The sequence below is a fragment of the Palaemon carinicauda genome, chromosome 10 (genome assembly GCF_036898095.1).
Source record: "Palaemon carinicauda isolate YSFRI2023 chromosome 10, ASM3689809v2, whole genome shotgun sequence".
Classification (NCBI taxonomy): domain Eukaryota; kingdom Metazoa; phylum Arthropoda; class Malacostraca; order Decapoda; family Palaemonidae; genus Palaemon; species Palaemon carinicauda.
The window spans coordinates 15584722-15606448 of NC_090734.1; the positions used below are offsets into that span (position 1 = coordinate 15584722).

Consider the following 21727-nt stretch of genomic DNA (forward strand, 5'->3'; position numbering starts at 1 on the left):
TCTATCTCTCTCTAGCCTACGTGTATACTTTTGAAATTCGATAAAATCGAATTCCGAAAGGCCAACGCACTCCTCACACCGATCTTCCAATTGACAGGTTTTATCCCGACAATTGGAACAAACAGTGTGAGGGTCGATAGAAGCCTTCGGAAGACGCCTAGAACAGTCCCTAGCATTGCATTTCCTAAATTTGGGGACTTGTGAAGGGTCAGCCATTTTGAATTGGTCAAGGGAAATTCCAAAAAACGATCAAAAAGTCATCAACAAAGAATCCGATATAAAAAATAGTTCAAGGATTTGTGTGAAGAAAAACCCTGCACAGCGAAAGCTCAAAACTAGAATATAGTACTTCACCAATTAGATGTGAAAAACTCCAGTTTAGCAACAGCGAGTAAAGTACGTCTTGTAGACACCTCGACAGAGAGAAAATTGAGTCTTTGTTTACATGAGAGCTGGGTATCTGGTCGACAGATGGCGCTGTTGGGCACACCCGCAACCTGTGTAGCGATCGCTGGCGAGTTTTTCCGTAGAGTTGTCTGTCGAGCAACAGAGTTGCAGCTATATAATCACCGGCTAAGTTAAATATTGAAAATTGTATTTTTCCTAACAGTACTTACCTCAAACTACTTTCCTAGGAGTATCTGGGATCTCCTCCCAACCGACCAGAATTTTGTTAAAATACTGTTCAATGAAACATAAATAAACTTCATTTAGCATCTACTAACTTTTCAATATTCATAATTCATAAAATAAACATTGGAACTGTAACTTCAACAGAATATTGAGAACACACCCATTAAATCAGCTATCGGTCTGTAGTTTTATGCTTACATCATACATATACTGTACCAAGGTACAGTACTTCCCCCAATTTTAGGGGGTAGCCGGCATCAAACAAATGAAAAAAAGGGGACCTTAATGTTTTATGCTTACGCAGCTAACATTCTAAAAAAAAACAACATCAGCAAAGCAAAAATACAAAAAAACAAGATATTTGCTGGCATAAGCTATTCAAACTCCAGACTCCATTATGGCAAATGTTGAAGGTTCTCTAAATAAACCTGCAAAGAGTATCTTGTAACACAAACTGAGAATACTTGAGACAGTTATCTTTTTTATTATAAAATTACCAAACTACACAAATGAATTCAGTACCATATCAAATAAAATACTGTAGTATTTACATAAATACAAAATGGAAAAAATTATATTTACAAAATGTTTTGCATTTTTCAGCATACATAATATAATTGGAGTTAAAAGAAATTTTCTTTAAACTTGGAACTAATTACCATATCTTTTGACACAAAAGATGCTACCTTGTTCCAAAGATCTCTCTAAAAATCTACCCTGTGTCTATAGTGGCACAGATAACTTTGCTGGTAACTAACATAAGCGCATAGGGTACAATCTGTAGACAATGCAAATGTAGGGTACACTTTGTAGCCAAGGTGAACGTAGGGAAGAGAATAATTTAGTTATGCTGTTCATAAAATGCTATAAGTTTAATTTAGTTGTTTTCAGAGCTGTATCCACCCTTGCATTGGTAGGGTTATTCCAGTCTTCAGGTAAAAGAAAATGTTGAAAACAGACCATGTTATGGCATTAAAAAAAAAGATATTCCTACATCACTAGTTACCAGATACAGTAATGTTTAAAATGGCTTCCCTAATTTTCTATTTTATTAGTATTGTGATTTTTCTTATGGAATAGTGTTGCTTTTCTTCTTATTCTGTGGATAGAAAATTTTTTCATAATTTAATGTACAGCAGTCAAAAATGGAGTGTTTTCCATACGAGTACATCTTTTTTGCCTAAAAATATGGTAACTGATTGACCCATAATACCATGAAGATATTTACTCTTATAAATATCTTGAAAGAAAAATATATTTCCAAAAATTGTACTTTTCAATTATCTAGAAAATGTATCACCTATCAATTTGCCACTCTTGGAGAGAATCCAATCTCCCCAGGTCAGAGATAGGCCAAATTCGACACACAGCACGCCCACGAATAAGACCAGCGGGAACGGAACCAAAGGTTCTAGAATCGGTCGAGTTCATTTTGTTATCCCCTTCAAGCCATACATGTCCTCTTGGCACCTGGAAATAGACAAAAAAAAAAAAAAAAAGAAATAAAAAGAGTTTATACTTTTCATGATTTTACATGATATTCACACTGGCAGAATACAGATTATATAACCTGAAATCATTCTCTTTCTATCCCTAAAAGAACCTTTAAAACCTAAGCTTTTGAGTTATAAGTACCCTATCTTCCAGTAGAGACATGTCACCTTCTTCTTAAGGGTGAGTCCACCCATTTTCTTTCCTCAAGTTTCAAATTAGGTCTGTACAACTTACTATTGACATCTACATTTATTAAAAGTTAAAAAAAAAAAGATAATGTAAATAATTCAGGCTTCTTTTACAATAACCTTTCTGCAGTTATGCAAATTACTTAAGATCATCCATATTTACATAATCACCTCTCCTGATTTTCTTCAAACCTGACATCTTAACTGAATCAACTCTCATGACTATATACTAACTTGACATCTTAATGCAATATCTCTGCTTTCAATGGTATCACCATTTCAAATTCAATAATAAAAGGCAACAAGGGAGGTTACTTCCATTCCAAATAACTACTGTTTTACTTTATAGAGATTTTATCAGTACAGCAACTCAAGAATATTTAAATAATTGCTGAATAATGAGTGATTTTTCTTATGAAGTAGCAGTGCATAGATGCGTGTAGTATCATCTTGAGAATGTCCATGATTCAAGCCCAGAAGGGAAAATTAGAATTCTAATAATAAAATTCCTTATTTCTATAGTCACCTGATGTTCATATTGCTGCTTCTTCAAAAGCCCGGTTTAATAGACACTTTCTCGTGAAATTTTCCCAATTTCCTTTAGCTTCAAAAAATTCATGCTTTTAACAAAAGGAATAGATCCCTCTAACAGTAAGTGGTAGAAGCCCAGGTTGTCATATTAGGTATTATAATCTTCAGATTCGAAGTCAACATTATCCCTCCTCTTGATACTGTAAGTCAGCAGGGAAGAGAGGGTGAGCATGTATATAAACATCAGGTGAGTATAGAAATAAAAAAAATCTATTACTAAAATTCTATTTATTTCTATGAATCCCTCCTGATCTTATTGTTGACTCCCACGCTCTTGGAGGTGGGGTGCAACTGAAGGAATGAGACTGATAAATTTCCGTACAAGTAATGCAACGAGGATAAGAGTTACTAGCCTGGTCTAGATTACTTGTCTAGCTTACTTTGATAAACTATTTAAACTACAGTCTGGGTTTAGCACCTGAAGGAACTAAAGTATATAAAGATTTTGAGACTGTGTGAGGCTTTTGAATCTATGGAGCGCAACATACTTTCAGAACCCTTACTGAATGAAACACTATTAATATCAAAATGACAATGGAAGGGTTGGGTTAGGTTTGGCAACGGGTTGAGAAAAACCAAATAACCAAGGATTAACAAAGGGAATAACTGATGCTCAAAGCTTGTGAAGCTCATCATTATCAAAAGGTGGCTGAACTTGTGTGCTGTCAAAAGGTGGAGGCATTTCAATAGTGTAGTCATCTTACTACAATTAACTAGCCTATTCTTTGCTGGCTTCCTCTCTTAAACTATCTACAAGTTTTCTTTTGCACTAGAACTGTTAACTTGATCAGCAACCATTAAAACATTTTCCCATTACTGGTACCAAAATGAAACTTTCTTCACAACGATGGTTTAAATCACAGAATTGGCCCTGATACAATACACAAAGGGAATGCGGATCATGATCGCCAATAAATATTTCCTGTGCACATTTCAGGCAGTAACTGTCAACTAAACCAGGGGGAAGATCTCTTGAACTGCAGTGCATGCGATCGCAACCTGACGACAGAGATAACCGAAGATTATAACATTGTACCTCAAGCGACAGCCTGGGCTCCCTACCACTTACTGCTAGGGGGCTCTATTCCTAAGTTAAGGGTATGTATTTGTTGAAGTAAAATGTTATTTTCATTAGTAAAATAAATTTTTGAATATACTTACCCGATGATCATGTAGCTGTCAACTCTGTTGCCCGACAGAAATCTACGGTCGGGATACGCCAGCGATCGCTATACAGGTGGGGGTGTACACAACAGCGCCATCTGTGGTCAGGTACTCCAGTACTTCTTGTCAACACCACCTCAATTTTTTCCTCGGTCCACTGGTTCTCTATGGGGAGGAAGGGTGGGTCAATTAAATCATGATCATCGGGTAAGTATATTCAAAAATTTATTTTACTAATGAAAATAACATTTCTCAATATTAATCTTACCCGATGATCATGTAGCTCATTCACACCCAGGGTGGTGGGTGGAGACCAGCATACATGTTAACAAAGAAGCTAAGTATCCCGTATTTTATTTTATTAGTTATTCAAAAATAACATAAAATAAATAAGTACCTGGTAAGGAAGACGACTTGAACCATTACTCTGCCTTTATTAAGTACGTCTTCCTTACTGAGCGTAGCGGTCCTCTTAGGATGCTGAACGACTCTTAGGTGCTGAAGTATAAAGGGCTGCAACCCATACTAAAGGACCTCATCACAACCTTTAACCTCGGCGCTTCTCAAGAAAGAATTGACCACCCGCCAAATCAACAAGGATGTGGAAGGCTTCTTAGCCGACCGTACAACCCATAAAAAGTATTCAAGAGAAAGGTTAAAAAGGTTATGGGATTATGGGAATGTAGTGGCTGAGCCCCCGCCTACTACTGCATTCGTTGCTACGAATGGTCCCAGGGTGTAGCAGTTCTCGTAAAGAGACTGGACATCTTTGAGATAGAATGATGCGAACACTGACTTGCTTCTCCAATAGGTTGCATCCATAACACTCTGCAGAGAACGGTTCTGTTTGAAGGCCACTGAAGTAGCCACAGCTCTCACTTCATGTGTCCTTACCTTCAGCAAAGCAAGGTCTTCTTCCTTCAGATGAGAATGTGCTTCCCTAATCAGAAGCCTGAATTAGTAAGAAACTGAGTTCTTAGACTTTGGAAGAGAAGGCTTCTTGATAGCACACCATAAGGCTTCTGATTGTCCTCGTAAAGGTTATGACCTTTTTAGATAGTACCTAAGAGCTCTAACTGGGCAAAGTACTCTCTCCAGTTCGTTCCCCACCAAGTTGGACAGGCTTGGGATCTCGAACGACTTAGGCCAAGGACGTGAAGGAAGCTCGTTTTAGCAAAATATCGAGCTGCAAGGAACATGTAGCCGTTTCAGATGTGAAAACTATGTTCCTGCTGAAGGCGTGGATCTCACTTACTCTTTTAGCTGTTGTCAAGCACACGAGGAAAAGAGTTTTTAATGTGAGGTCCTTAAAAGAGGCTGATTGGAGAGGTTCAAATCTTGATGACATAAGGAACCTTAGGACCACGTCTAGATTCCAGCCTGGAGTGGACAATCGACGTTCCTTTGAGGTCTCAAAAGACCTAAGGAGGTCCTGTAGATCTTTGTTGGTGGAAAGATCTAAGCCTCTGTGGCGGAAAACCGCTGCCAACATACTTCTGTAACCCTTGATCGTAGGAGCTGAAAGGGATCTTACGTTCCTTAGATGTAACAGGAAGTCAGCAATCTGGGTTACAGTGGTACTGGTTGAGGAAACTGCATTGGCCTTGTACCAGCTTCGGAAGACTTCCCCTTTAGACTGATAGACTCTGAGAGTGGATGTCCTCCTTGCTCTGGCAATCGCTCTGGCTGCCTCCTTCGAAAAGCCCCTAGCTCTTGAGAGTCTTTCGAAAGTCTGAAGGCAGTCAGACGAAGAGCGTGGAGGTTTGGGTGTACCTTCTTTACGTGAGGTTGACGTAGAAGGTCCACTCCTAGAGGAAGAGTCCTGGGAATGTCGACCAGCCATTGCAGTACCTCTATGAACCATTCTCTCGCGGGCCAGAGCGGAGCCAACTAACGTCAGCCGTGTCCCTTTGCGAGAGGCGAACTTCTGAAGTACCCTGTTGACAATCTTGAACGGCGGGAATGCATACAGGTCGAGATGGGACCAATCCAGCAGAAAAGCATCCACGTGAACTGCTGCTGGGTCTGGAATCGGAGAACAATACAACGGGAGCCTCTAGGTTATCGAGGTAGCGAACAGATCTATGGTTGGCTGACCCCACAGGGCCCAAAGTCTGCTGCAAACATTCTTGTGAAGGGTCCACTCTGTGGGGATGACCTGACCCTTCCGGCTGAGGCGATCTGCCATGACATTCATATCGCCCTGAATGAACCTCGTTACCAGCGTGAGCTTTCGATCTTTTGACCAGATGAGGAGGTCCCTTGCGATCTAGAACAACTTCCACGAATGAGTCCCTCCCTGCTTGGAGATGTAAGCCAAGGCTGTGGTGTTGTCAGAGTCCACCTCCACCACCTTGTTAAGCTGGAGGGACTTGAAGTTTATTAAGGCCAGATGAACTGCCAACAGCTCCTTGCAAGTGATGGGAAGTGTCCTTTGCTCCTGATTCCATGTTCCCGAGCATTCCTGTCCGTCCAAAGTCGCACCCCAGCCCGTGTCTGATGCGTCCGAGAAGAGACGGCGGTCGGGTTTCTGAACAGCCAAAGGTAGACTTCCTTGAGAAGAAAGCTGTTCTTTCACCACGTGAGAGTAGACCTCCTCTCTTCGGAAACAGGAACTGAGACCGTCTCTAGCGTCATGTCCTTTATCCAGTGAGCAGCTAGATGATACTGAAGGGGGCGGAGGTGGAGTCTCCCTAACTCGATGAACAGGGCCAGCGATGAAAGTGTCCCTGTTAGACTCATCCACTACCTGACTGAGCATCGGTTCCTTCTCAGCATGCTCTGGATGCATTCTAGGGCTTGGTAGATCCTTGGGGCCGACGGAAAAGCCCGAAAAGCTCGACTCTGAAGCTCCATACCCAGGTAGACAATGGTCTGGGATGGGACGAGCTGGGACTCCTCAAAATTGACCAGGAGGCCCAGTTCCTTGGTCAGATCCATAGTCCATCTGAGAATCTCCAGACAGCGACGACTTGTGGGAGCTCTTAAAAGCCAGTCGTCTGACGGAGCCGGACACAAGATCCTGGTACTGCTGCACAGTCTGTGAACTGTCAACCATGGGGAAGCGAGGAAGTACAGCGACAACCCGAAACTGTCTAGACTGTCTGGGTCGTACAGACAACTCCTTATCGGGTTGCTGAGGTTGCCGCACTGCGTCACAAGTCATTTCTGCTGGTTGTTGAACGTCTTCCCAGTGACACACTAACTCCGTAAACAAAAAAAAAATCCTCTAAAAAGGACTAAGCTTGGACTGCATGTCTTGCAACAAAGCTCTATGTCTATGGGAGCAGGTGTGGCAACAGACGGGGTTAGCGACTGAAGCGGAACCATTACCCTCCCTGGAAGTATGTTATGCTTAATAAAAGTCCATAGGAGGCTAAGCAGCTTAAGGCTCCTCTCCAAATGACAGAGTCCTCAAGGGAATATCAGAAGGAGGGAGAATAGCACTTTCTCATCTACAGGAACCATATCCGAGAAAAGCTAAGTTCTCTCAGTGAGGGTTTCACTGGTGCAAAAGCAGCAGACCAGAAGGCAACGTTATGAAACTGCTTGACAGTCTTGTGAGTTGGCAACAACCAAAGATGTGTGACTGAGGAGCATGCGGTAAGGTATGCAGAGCATGCTGTATGTAGAGCATGCTGTAAGGTATGCAGAGCATGTTGCATGGCATGCGGCTTATGCTGCATGGGATGAGGCTCATGCTGCATGGGAAGAGGCTCATGCTGCATGGTATGAGGCTCATGCTGCATGGGATGAGGCTCATGCTGCAAGGGATGAGGCTCATGCCGCATGTGTTGAGGAGGATGCCGCATAGTATGAGGCTCCTGCCTCATGGGTTGAGGAGGTTGCCGCATAGCATGAGGCTCCTGCCTCATGGTTTGAGGAGGATGCCGCATAGCATGAGGCTCCTGCCTCATGGGTTGAGGAGGATGCCGCATAGCATGAGGCTCCTGCCTCATGGGTTGAGGAGGATGCCGCCTAGCATGAGGCTCCTGCCTCATGGGTAGAGGAGGTTGCCGCATAGCATGAGGCTCCTGCCTCATGGGTTGAGGAGGATGCCGCATAGCATGAGGCTCCTCATAGCATGAGGCTCCTGCCTCATGGGTTGAGGAGGATGCCTCATAGCATGAGGCTCCTCATAGCATGAGGCTCCTGCCTCAAGGGTTGAGGCGGTTGCCGCATAGCATGAGGCTGCTGCCTCATGGATGGAGGAGGTTGCCGCAACGCATGAGGCTCCTGCCTCATGGATGGAGGAGGTTGCCGCAACGCATGAGGCTCCTGCCTCATGGATGGAGGAGGTTGCCGCAACGCATGAGGCTCCTGCCTCATGGGTAGAGGAGGTTGCCGCATAGCATGAGGCTCCTGCCTCAAGGGTTGAGGAGGTTGCCGCATAGCAAGAGGCTCCTGCCTCAAGGAAAGTGGAGGTTGCTGCATAGCACTGGTACCTGGCAACTCCCAATGCGGCAGCTCACGCATGGAGGCAGGAGGAGCCTCAACATCATACGTCTGGCAGGGTGGACTGCTCATCGGAGGTGGAGCTCTCACAGTGGAGGGTGGGAGCAGGCAGCCGCAGTATCTGCTGAGCGCACAACCTCGGCGGGTTGTAGGTTAACAGGCTACATTGTCAACCTTCCAGCATGATACTCCTGTATGAAGGAGCAAGCTGAGACTGTATAGTCTGCAGCATGGACCACTAGGGTCTATGAAAGACAACAACAAACGGAGCTACTGTCCGTTGAGACTGAGGGTCTAAAACAGCTGGTGCGGCAACAGACGGAGTTACTGCCTGTTGCGGTACCACCTTGCCTCTCTGGGAGGTGTGCAGTTGTCGTACTGCAGCAAGTCCGAACTGACCCAGTGCTAATGGCTACACCTAGGAGTTGGACTTGCGCGGAAGGGACCGACTTGCACTTAAAAGCTGCAAGAATTTGGTCCATGGTTTCTGCGAGAAACCTCTTCCGCAGACGAGGAATAAATGGGCTCTCTCGTCTTTGTGTGGGTGGGGTGATCACGTCGGCTACGTGAGTTGGTTACACCTGAAACCACGGAGGGAAACGTCTGTTCGTCGATCAAGGCCTGATGAACCCATAAGTCCTTCGACGTTACTTCTCCCCTGGGCTTGGGAGCTTGTAAGAGGTCCCAGACTAGGCGAACAACTGGCACGAACAGACAAACCCTCGAACGCAACACTGTAACACTTTGCGCTTATCACTTTATCACTTTTGATTTTCTGTTTGCACTTATTTCACTGAACTCGAAACTTTAATTGGTTTGTACCTGAAACACGCAATTCTATCCTTCATTAAAAGTTAGTAATTGCGAAAACAGTATTACAATGTAACAGAAAAACATAATGAAAGATAAAGAATTCAGTGGCTGGAAAAGAGACTAAACACTAGATCAAATAAACTACGTTTAAAATCTCTCACCGCATAAAGCCTGGGAACAAGAATAAAACTCTAGAAACGTTTACCTTCTTCCCCTAAAGAGACTAGGGAGAAGAGCAAAAACGATAACAACGTTACCCGCTTGAACGAAACGTTTATCCTCCTCTCTCTCCCTCCGTCTCTATCTCTCTCTCTCTCTCTCTTGACTTAGAACCTGAGAGATGAGCCCAATTATATATATCGTTAAAACATATTGTTAAAGGAAAAAACTGAAAGATTTCCCAAATAAAAAGTTCCTTTATTAGAATTAAAAACCATTTAAGCTAAGAAAGAATGAACAAAACGCTAGAATCGGTTTACTCTTACTGCAACGTGAAACCGTGAATCTTCTCTCTCTATCGTAACGATAGAGCGCAAGTTGAACGTTCTGAACGTCAACAACTGCAGAGACAAAACAAAACGTTAGTTCAACTTTGAAAACAGTACGAGACTATCAAAGAAATTCTTTCAAAAACATTAAAATAGCATAAAATGTTAACAGGTAAAAACGAAATGACGGGCTCAATGTTAATTAACTTCGGTTCCAAGAAAAGACCGCCTACTATTAGGAAAGGTCGCATATAAACAAATATAAAAATTAATTTTAATAAGTTTATAATAAAAGGAAGTTAATCGAAGAGGCCTATAAAAGGTGGAGAGATATAAAATAAATCTAAAACTTTGTTAAGCAAAATTAAGAAAGAGAGTCTATACTCTCTTCGACACCAACACTTCCGTCTAAGGGAAGGGTCGGCCATTTAAAAGTGAAAGAGAGTTCATACTCTCTTCGTCACCAAAATTAAATCAAATTAATTCCAAAAACTTGCTAAGCTAATGATAAAGCTTCCTGAATAGCGAAGGCTAAACTCTAGAGCAAATACATCACCAAATCGTGAACAATAACTCCAGAATCAACAGCGTATCCATGTAGGTCTAGCAGGTGGCACGACAGAGGAAAAATTGAGGTGGTGTTGACAAGAAGTACTGGAGTACCTGACCACAGATGGCGCTGTTGTGTACACCCCCACCTGTATAGCGATCGCTGGCGTATCCCGACCGTAGATTTCTGTCGGGCAACAGAGTTGACAGCTACATGATCATCGGGTAAGATTAATATTGAAAAAGAAAATTTCATGGATAAATGTCTATTAAATCGGGCTTAGAAAAAGCAATATGAAAATCAAGGATGATTCATATAAATAATTAGCAATGATGGTGGGAGCTTAAGGTTTAAAAAAAACGTGAAATCTGCACCATAAAATTTCCCAAAAAATATTCATGTTTTTTATGCTATCATACAGACAAAAATGTCTTACTAAAAAGTAAAATTGACATTCAATTTATGCATCTCCGTAACATTCTAACTTCAGTATTTGGTTCTTCTATTCCACAGCAATTACTTTATTACCAAAAGAGAATAATTACAAAACAGTGCTTTCTAACAAAAAACTCAAGACATGTTATCTGTGAGGATTGACTATAGCTTCTTTAGTCAACTAAAAGGCTCTTATTGTAAACTGAAAAGATTGCAAGCACATACCATGGATACCAACATGCAGTCAACTATCTTTGGATATACTGCAGATCCCTCGTTTAAGGATGCCTTTTAATCCAGCCATTTATTAGACTGAATTTCTGCTTACGATTTTTCCCTATGTCTTCTATCATCTATAGCTTCTTCCATCTAGATATCTTCTAAACCTCAAATTATATTAATCAGTCTGAAGATTCTATGTCTACCAACACTGACAACTAAAAAAATTAATAGTATGAAGAGAACTTACTAAAAACCTAAACTCAACTTCTCTTAAATTTTGCCTCACAAGGGTTATCTTGAACATGATCTTCACAACTGAAAAAGTGTTTGAACACACAACAGGCAAAATATATCAGACATCTTTTGCATCTAAATAGAAACTAAGCACCCGTGTACCTTAAATTTTAATGGGAGAGTGGCATCCACATACAAACATGATGAATTCGGAGATAATTTGTATTTTTCCTAACCATACAAACCTTAGCTATTTACATAGGGTATTACTTTCGGCATAGCTGAAATGACGAGCCATTAGATTTTTAACGAGGGTTAACTAACCCCCGTTAGTTAGCAGGGGGTAGGGAAGGGGTAGCTTGCTACCCCTCCCCCCCACACACCGTTGAGTTGTCTCACTTCACTTAGAGGTAGGACTTGCCTTGGGGGACAGGGCTGGCGGGCAAATATGTGTAAATAGCTAAGGTTTGTTTGGTTAGGAAAAATACAAATTATCTCCGAATTTGTCATTTGTTCCGTAACCGAAATACAAACCACGCTATTTACATAGGGTGACTTACCCCTTAGGAAGGGCGGAAAGTCCCCAGCCTTACTGGCTTTGGCTTTTACCCGAGGACCCGAAATCCGAGTGAGCAGTGCTCGAGAAAGGGGGTCCCTGCACCTCGCACTTTTCGTTGCTTGCTACAAATGTGCGGCCTACATAAGTTTGTGTGTGGAGGAAGTTGTGACTCGTCCTAGGAAGTTGACCTGGAGTTCTTTAGATAGAAATCTAGGCTAGGACGTTCCCAATACCAACTCGTCAGGGTATGGGGGACGCAAACAGTATTACAGCTAATTCTAGGAGCACAAGGAAGCATGGTTTACCTGCAGAGGTTGAGGTCAGCTATGCAGAGACCAGGATGCTGCTTTCCCCATGAGAGGGGAGAATGAAGAAAGAAGTAAGGGCCAGACATACTCTTTCAATCACGCAGACTAAAACCGGGTAACAATGCCCCCAACCTTCTGCTACCTGTCCATTAAGGAGCCTGAGGTTAGACCAGCTGTTGTGCAGCCACCACAGGGCCAATAGAGAAGGTATCGAGGCTCCTGTGGGTCACGTCCTGCAGGTAGTGGGCTGTGAAGGTCGTTTGGCGCTTCCACACCCCAGCTTGCAAGACCTGCGTCACAGAGAAATTTCTCTTAAAAGACAGGGACGTAGCGATGCCCCTGACATCGTGCGCTCTAGGGAGACGTGACGGAGGAGGGTCAGGATTCAATGCGTGTTGAATAACCTTCCAAATCCAGGCCGAGATGGTGTTCTTGGTGACCCTCCTCTTCGTCCTGCCTGTGCTTACAAATAACGCTTGCACATGAGGATGGACTGCAGCTGTTCTTTTCAAGTAACGCCCCAGACTCCTCACTGGGCAAAGTAACAGATGGTCTGGGTCACTTGTTACAGAACGAAGACTTGTTACCCCGAAGGAGTCGAACCTAGGGTCTGGCACCCCAGGGTTCTGAGTCTTGGCAACAAACTCAGGGACAAACCTGAACGTTACCTCCCCCCCATCCCCTTGAATGGGCGACGTCGTAAGAAAGACCATGAAGTTCACTGACCCGCTTGGCCGAGGCCAAAGCGAGCAGGAAAGCCGTCTTCCAAGACAGGTGGCGATCAGACGCCTGGCGTAATGGTTCAAACGGAGCTCTCTTCAGAGCCCTGAGGACCTGAACCACGTTCCAAGGAGGAGGTCTTACTTCTGACTGAGGGCAGGTGAGCTCATAGCTGCGTATGAGTAGGGAAAGTTCTAACAAAGAGGAAATGTCTACTCCTTTCAGCCTGAAAGCCAGGCTTAAGGCTGAGCGATAGCCTTTCACCGCCGGGACTGAAAGGCGCATTTCCTCCCGTAAATACACAAGGAACTCCGCTATTGCTGGAATAGTGGCATCGAGTGGAGCGATACCCCTCCCACGACACCAACCACAAAAGACTCTCCACTTCGCCTGGTAGACTTCGATAGAGGACTCGAGCAGGTGGCGAGACATCCTGTCCGCAACCTGTTGCGAAAATCCTCTCTCCGTGAGGAGACGCTGGGTAGACTCCAGGCGTGAAGCCGAAGCGACGTTATGGCCTTGTGGAAGATGTTGCAGTGTGGTTGTCTGAGTAGCTCGTGTCATGGAGGGAGTTCTCTCGGAAGCTCCGGGAACCATTCCGCGTGATGCCATAGCGGAGCTACAAGAGTCATGGAGAGATTGACCCATAGTCTGGTCTTGTTGAGCACCCTTCTCATCAGACAGAAAGGTGGGAAGGCGTAAAGGTCGATGTTGTCCCACCTCTGCTGAAAAGCATCTTGCCATAGAGCCTTGGGGTCCAGGACTGGAGAGCAGTACCAGGGCAGCTTGAAATTCAAGGCTGTCGCGAACAGATCTACTGCCGGGGAACCCCACAAAGTCAGGACTTTGTTGGCTATCTGAGGATCCAAAGACCACTCGGTACTTACTATCTGCGTCGTTCTGCTCAGACTGTCGGCGAGCACATTCCTCTTGCCGGGAATGAAGCGAGCCGAAAGTGCTATCGAGTGGATTTCGGACCATCTCAGAATCTCTACTGCAAGATGGGAAAAGGTACCTCCCTGCTTGTTGATGTAAGCCACTACTGTGGTGTTGTCGCTCATCACCACCAAGGAGTGGCCCACGGGTCCGTTGGAACTGTTGAAGGGCCAGGAAAACGGCCTTCATTTCTAGCAGGTTGATGTGGAGGTACTTTCCTGATTCTGACCAGAGGCCTGAGATCCTTTGGTTCAGAACGTGGGCCCCCACCCTTCTTTTGACGCGTCCGAAAACAGAGTCAAATCCGGGGGGAGGACGAGAAGATCCACTCCCTTTCGAAGGTTCACGTCGCTCAGCCACCACCGAAGGTCCATCAGTTCCATGGATTCTATAGGAACCAGAAAGTCCGGAGAATCGGAGCCCTGATTCCACCGGGACTTTAGCCGCCATTGCAGAGATCTTATCCTGAGGCGGCCGTTCGGAACTAGACGTGCCAAGGAGGAAAGATGGCTTAGAAGACGTAACCATGACTGGGGTGGAAGCTCTTCCCGTCTGAGGAAAGGTTCTACGACCCTCATCAGCCTTGCTATCTTGTCGTCTGATGGAAAGGCTTTGTGGAGATCGGTGTCTAATGTCATGCCTAGATATACCAGTCGTTTCGTCGGAAGCAGAGAGGACTTCTCGAGATTTACCATGATCCCCAGATCTTGGCAAACTCCCAGAAGCCTGTCTCGGTGTCGAAGAAGGGTCGACTCCCGAGTCTGCCAGGATTAACCAGTCGCCCAGATAACGGAGGAGACGTATGCCATTCCTGTGCGCCCAAGACGAAATCAGTGTGAACACTCTGGTGAACACCTGAGGGGCTGTGGAGAGACCGAAACACAGCACCTTGAACTGGTAGATCTTGCTGTCTAGGCTGAATCTCAAGTACTTCCTGGAAGACAGATGGATTGGGATCTGGAAGTACGCTTCCTTCAGATCCAGTGTGCACATGAAGTCTTGCGGTCTCACTGCAAGTCTGACCATGTCTGCTGTCTCCATGCTGAACGAAGTTTGTTTGACAAACTTGTTCAGGGCTGAGAGGTCGATGACCAGTCTCCAGCCTCCAGACGCCTTCTTTACAAGAAAGAGTCGACTGAAGAAGCCTGGGGAGCCGTCGGCAACCTCCTGGAGAGCATCCTTCTTGAGCATGGTCTCGACTTCTGCCCGAAGGGCTAACCCCTTTGCCGATCCCATGGCATAGGAGTTCAGCGACACTGGCTTCGCTGTCAGGGGAGGTGGAGATGTCGTGAATGGGACGCGATAACCTTGGCCGATCACAGAGACCATCCAAGAATCGGCCCCAAGTTGCTGCCACCTGTGCACGCAACTTTTCAGGCATCCCCCCACAGGTGGACAAGAGGGGGGATTGCCGATCCTAGCGCTTGCGGCCTCGGCCGCTGCCTCTAGGATTCTTTCCTCCCCTAGAGGACTTGCCGCGCCTTTTGTCCTTAGTTTGAAAGGGCTGCGGCTTAGACACCCCTTTCTTAGCTGCCGGAGCCTGCTTCGGTGTCTTGCGAGGCTGCTGTTGCTGTTGAGGTGCTGGAGGCTTGTAGGGCCGAGATGTCAGGGCCCTCTGGAGGAGAGAGTCTTGATTTGATCTCCTCTACCTCTCAGTTCTTCGTTCTATTTTCCTGGGCTCAAGCAGATCTCTCCCAGTGATGGAGGAGTGCCTGAGCCTGCAGACGTCCACGGCGGGGACCTTCGGATGGAACCGCTCGGTTACTGCGTCGCGATGCTTGAGGATCGAGTTAGCAACCTGGTGAGCGAGAAACTCGATCGATCGCGTGCCCGAGAGGAGGAAGGTCTCCAAAGCCTTCCTATTGCTCTCCTTGAACAGACCCTCAGAGCGCAATAGGATGCCCAGAGATCCCAGCCACACGTCCAGCCACGAAGTTGCCTACATGGCACTCTTCGCGACCTTCTCAAGGTTCAGGATCTCCGACGCCGAGAACGTCACCTGCCGGGCGGAGAGCTTCTGGAGAGGAGTTCCCCTGGTAAGCTCTTCCACAGAATGGTGGAGCTTCCGGAAGGGCCATACTGGACTCCCCCATGATCTCAAAGTACCTCCTCTGATGTACTCGAGGAGGCGGGAGGAGTTTGAACCCGGCAGAAGAACGACCGGAGGAGGCGAGCTCGGAGAGCTGGGCTTCGACCCTGTCCCTGGCCCCTTTTACCCCTTTGGACCAAGGCAAAGCTGCGCTGGACTCAGTGGGTTTCTGGGTGCCGTAGACTTGGTCTAGCACCGTGTCCTTGCCCTCACGAGGGGCAGTCTCCGGGTCCTTAAACTTGTTGAGTTGCCTCATCAAGCCTAGGACCTTCCAGAAAGCGTGTTCTGACTCGAACTGGTCGCCTCCTTGCGGACTGGCAGCTAAGTCTCCGGTCCCCAAAGGCTCATCTTGGGGAGACATGTGGACGTCCTCCCGGGGTCTAGTTGGCTCTGGACGGATCCTGGATGACGATTTAGGAATCTTCTTGGAGTCCTTGGGCTCCCTCCTAGGAGGAATACAGGACTCCAGCAAAGAGGTCCGGAAGGGAGCCTCCTCGCGAGAAGTTTCTCTCCTAAGAGGAGGGGTTCCTCCCATTGGTGTCGTGGGGGACAACCCTGCCTCGCTGGACTCTCCTGAGGACGGAAAAACCTCGTCCACAGGAGAAAGAGAAACAGCACGTGAAGGAGAAGAAGCCTTCCTGACCGACCTCTTGGGAGCCAACTTCTCCCGCGGAGAAGTCACCACGAAGTCCACTACAGTACTCTCCTTCTCTTCAGCGGGGATGAGTCTGCCGTTGGTTTAAGTTCCAAATCAGCGAGGGCAGGCTTCACAGCCTGAACCACCGCATTCATAATGTGACGAAACCAAGGCTGACGGGTAACTGACGCAGAGTCAGTTATCCCCACTGGAGAGAAGGGGATCTCCTGACCCTTCGGAGTGGACGCCATGGGGCCTGCCTGAAAGGAAGAAGAAAAAGAATGTTGCATGGAACTCTCCGTAGATCTTTCCTGGTCCTGATCCTGGTGGGTACTCCTACGCTTGCGCGGTGGCAATCCAGAGACCGATCTGGAAGTACGCGTCCCCATCAGTTGGCCGCGTTGATGATCCCTGCGAGAAAGGGGATCGCGGCGGCCCTTGCGCGACACGACATTCGAGGGATCGCGCGCGGGCGATTTCCGAGGCGCAGGCGCATTGTCACATGTAGAGGAATGCGCATGGGCGAGAGAGCGCGCAGGTGAGATGGCGCGCAGGCGAAGGGACGCGATGGCGCGTTGGCGAGCGGTCGCGTTGATGCATTGGCGAGGGATCGCATTGTCGCGTAGGTGAAGGAGTACGCTGATCACTAGATGACCGTTGGCAGCGCGTAGGAGAATGACGATGCTCGGGCGAAAGAAGTCGTGAGCGACTTGGCGAGCGTTTGCCAGGCGGGGAGCGCTGGCGCGTTGGTGAACGCTGGCGTGTTGGCGAGCGATGACGCGTGTGTTCCGGAGAACGACGGCGCGTACCACGAATAGGGGAACGACTGCGCGCAGGCGATTTATCGCGCGGGCGAGTCGGAGACCTGGGGCGATCAGTCTTAAGAGGGCGTTGACGCTCAGGAGAGCGTGTGCGCACAGGCGAGTGATCGCGTAGGCCGCAGGAGATCGTTGGCACGAAGTAATGTTAGTGCGCACACCTGAAGAGGTGGAGGGAGACGAACGCGCAGGCGAACGCTCGCGAACAGGAGCTCTAGATGAACGCTCTGGGGAGCGCGAGTGCTGTTGCGCCAGAGCAGAAGGGCGAGGCGACAGGATGGAACCTTTACCTAAGTCCAGATCTGGCGATCGTGGACGTGGTGGTGATCGTTGGCGCGCTGGGCGCGCATCAGGAACAGGCTGAGTAGTCGCGCGGCTGCGCACAGGAGAACGAGGGCGCTCAGGAGAACGTGGGTGCGCCTTGCGCACATCAGGAACATGAGGGCGCTGTTTCACAGGAGACCTGCGAAAAGGAGAGCGCTTGCGAGCAGGTGATCGCTGCTGAGCAGGAGAGCGCTGGCGAGTTAAATCCGAAGACTGTAACTCTGGAGAGCGCTTGTGCGCTACTGTACGCGAACGCGCAGGGGAACCCTGACGCGCAAGGGACTTACCCACACCGTGAGTAGAGTCCCTTTTCCCAGAAGGGATCAGTGCTTGTTGGATAACAGGGTGAGTAGGCGCCCAAAGCGCATCTGCAGCCAGGAACGGAGAAGGCAGATCGGAAGGTCTGGCAGGCGTAGGATATCGCGAACAATCTGCGGAGAGGTCAAGGGGCGCTACTGCGACGGTCTGCTCCTGACGGGGGGCTCCTCCTCCTTAGGGGGAGGAACAGGAGAGGAAGACCCAAAGAGGCGCCTCTTAACTCCCTTATAGGGAGAAGGAAGTCCTCTGCTGCGGAGAGGCCGACGGGCCTTACGTCGAATACGACCACGAGGAAGGGCGCGTCCGGGTCATCAGTCCTCCGAAGAGGAGTCTCTGTCAGCGCGCTCCCCCGAGAGGGAGACCCGCCCGAAGGAGAGACCGTGGGACTCCCCTCCCCCCTCGAAGGATGTTCGGAGGGGGGCGGAGAGCCTTCAGCAGCGTCCGCAACAGGAGCAGCATCAAGGGTTTGACCAGACCCGTCGGAAGGCTCGGTCAAGACAGTGTCGACAATATCCGAAGGGAATACCTCCGGTATTACCGGCGACTGTTTGACTGCAGCCTCCAACTGGATCAGGTCAAACAGGGCTTCCTTGGAGGGCGAGCCCTTAAGCCCCAAGGAAGCCCAAAGCTGGAACAAATCATTATTAGACACAGTTTGGTCATATTCATCAAAATCCAAATTGTCCTCCCCCGGAGAAGAAGAGGGAGCTGCCACACTAAGGGAGGCAACGCCCTCTCCCGCACCCCGAGGTCGAGAAACACCACTAGGGCCTGCACTACCACTCGGCAGTCTCTGAGGAGAGACCGCTCGAGTGGGAGCTTTGCAGGAGGTTCAGGCGGCGGAAGAGGAGTCCTTAGAGCCTTCCTTCTTCAAGGTTGCCCCTGAAGGAGAACGGTCTCTCTTGGACTTCTTCTTACGCCGACGGCCGAACTTCTCCCACTGGGAAGCAGACCACTCCCTACACTCACTACAAGTATTCTCCCTCTCACACCGTTGACCTCGGCACTGCGGGCAAAGGGTGTAAGGATCAGTGTCCTCCGCTGACATGAAAGTCCCACAGGGGCGGCCAGCAAGTCCAGGACCTTGCGCATCATGATGAAAAAGGTCGAGGCTAACTTCCAAACACAGAACTAGAAAAAGCAAAAAAACAAATTAAGGCTATCATTAACGAGGACGAAAACAGAAACGTCTGTACTTCGTCCGAGCCAAAAGTGAAGTGAGACAACTCACCAGTGTGTGGGGGGGAGGGGTAGCAAGCTACCCCTTCCCTACCCCCTGCTAACTAGCGGGGGGTAGTTAACCCACATTAAAAATCTAATGGCTCGTCATTTCAGCTACGCCGAAAGTAATACCCTATGTAAATAGCGTGGTTTGTATTTCGGTTACGGAACAAATATCTATTTTGTGGATCATAATTAAACTGTCATGTTTATCTATGAAGGGAACAAAGTATAAAAAACTCACAATATGTGTACGAAACCCATTCTTGACCTTATCTCCTCCAAGTCCAGTCACTCTTTTACATATATGATGATGAGGGTTCATAGGAGATCGAGCAATAATCACATCTCCTCGACTGATACGGTTGAAACGAGGGCTGATGTGTTCCGTTACTATCACGTCTTCCGAGTAGATAGTGGGCTCCATTGAAGGACCTTTACACTTTTAAAGAAAAATAAAAACAAACCTAATAATCTTGAGCTAATGAGTGTAGGTTGCAGAGTTAAATATGAATCTTTCTTAAAAAAGCAATCCAGTATTTATAGAATCACATGAGAAAGGACTTAATAAAGATTAAAAAAATAAATCTATGAAAATATGCGATAGTTACTTTACAGTATGACATAATCATGCAAGAATAAAATTCATCAAAGAAATATGATTAAGTACAATACCATCCCTTACCACAACAAAGTCTCCAACAAATTCCAAGGTGCAGTGAGCTATACAGCCATACTGTACCATATACCCTGTTACTCCTAAGGCTCGTCCAAGAAGGTGAGAAATTTTGGCACGCATCACTCCTAACTTTGCATCTTTATCAGCACTTTTTGTCCTGCAATGCAAAAGTATAGGATTAGTGTCAACATATAAAATGTGCAATGAGCTCCTCCAAAACTACTGACATCCTGGAGAAATAAATGTAAAAAAAAAAAAACACTTGAGTAAAATTCTTGTATGAAAAAATTCTAAATCAGAGAAGGTAATGTTTCCTCTATTTATAAACAACTGGCTTTCATTTGATTGAAATTACAGTAACAATCATTCCAATGATTAAGATGAACCAATTTGCACATAAAAGAAATTTTGCTACCTAAAGTACTGTTAGGAGTGTTATCAAAGTCCAGCTCAATCTGTTCCATTCCTGTTTTCATAAAGCTAATCTTACTAGTTCAGCTTTTTAGTTCTGTGAAATCAAGTCTCTCTTATTTGACCTCAATGGTTCTGGATTTTTTTCTTTGTTTTGTTTATACAGACACTAATTTTTTAGGCTAGTAAGAAGAGGTTCGTTTTGCAGTTGTCATTGGATTGGTAAGGTTTCCTTATGTGATACATATGTTTGTAGCTCTAGCTCTCCCAATTACTACTCAATTTACATAAGTCAAATATATTTTCTTTTTCATTGCTTACTGGTAAAATGTCTGAATGGATATGCTAGAATGAATATGAGTAAATCTAATATCATTTTAAATGAAAATGCAAAGACAACAAATATGAGTTATGGACGAGCCCCTAGAGATTGTTAATGAATATATGTACTAAGTCAAACAACAAGTGTTTCCCCAGGACATGAGACTGAAATTAAATGAAGGATAAGCATGGGATGAGGTGCTTTTGATAAACAACATGAGATTATGAAAAGTAAAATGTCACATTCTCTAAAAAGAAAAGTATTTAATCAGTGTTAACTTATGCATCAGAAACTTGGAGCGTTACTAAAGCCTTAGAACATAAGATATTCTCACAACTTGTAAGAAAAGGAAATGGACATGGGCAGGACATAATGAGATGACAGATAATACTGTAGATGGACAAGGGGAATAAAAATAAGTGAGAGTGTGCCCCTAGAGATTGCAAACAGAGCAGGGGAAGGAAGTGATGATGGATTGATGAGCTAAGAAATTTGAGGGTATAAACTGGCATAGAAAGACCATTAACAGATGTGTGTGTGGAAGGACGTGTCTGAGGCCTTTGTCCTACAGTAAAATAGCAATGGCTGATGATGATGATATCTATCAAATTATAGTAGAAAGAACTGTAATAACAAAAAGGTTTTAGGTACCTCTTGAAATTAACCAGGTCAGTAACTACATCACTTCCATTATTGAATCATGTTTATTGGTTGAGTTTTGATGCCAATACTGTACCAAATTACACTAAAATTTAAAAGCCCTCCATTATCCCAAGCTGAAAAAATCCTTATAATAGGTTTGGTTGGGGAAATAAAGATACTGTGCAAATTGTATACAGTACTTATTTTCTACTTGTTTACATTCTATCATATTGGTTGAGAATTTGAATGTACATTGACATCGGAACTAAACTTGACATCCTATTTTGACCAGTTAGCAAGATTCAGCAGCAGAATCAATGATGATATTGGTCCCCTCTAAATACATTTTTTTAAGGACAAATATCTATCTCTGCACTGACATTAGTATACATTCAAAGACCCCCTAACCTAACCTAAGACTTTGTGTCCTTGCATACTTTAACTGTCACAGGGTGATACTTTCATACACTTTCAAC

The 21727-nt window shown here is 46.0% G+C and overlaps 1 protein-coding gene across 3 annotated transcripts in view; it reads right to left on the reverse strand.

The window, feature by feature from the left end:
• Positions 1-1094: 1094 nt before the first annotated feature.
• The window catches only part of LOC137648602 (mitochondrial inner membrane protease subunit 1), a 31529-nt gene continuing 10896 nt past the window's right edge, over positions 1095-21727 (reverse strand). For all 3 annotated transcript variants that reach the window (XM_068381524.1, XM_068381522.1, XM_068381525.1), the window contains exons 2-4: positions 19883-20033; positions 19442-19639; positions 1095-2103 (exon numbers count right to left, since the gene is read on the reverse strand). In XM_068381524.1, the coding sequence (XP_068237625.1) occupies positions 1930-2103; positions 19442-19639; positions 19883-19996 (486 nt within the window). In that variant the 5' untranslated portion in view covers positions 19997-20033 and the 3' untranslated portion in view covers positions 1095-1929. The remainder of the gene's footprint in view (positions 2104-19441; positions 19640-19882; positions 20034-21727) is intronic.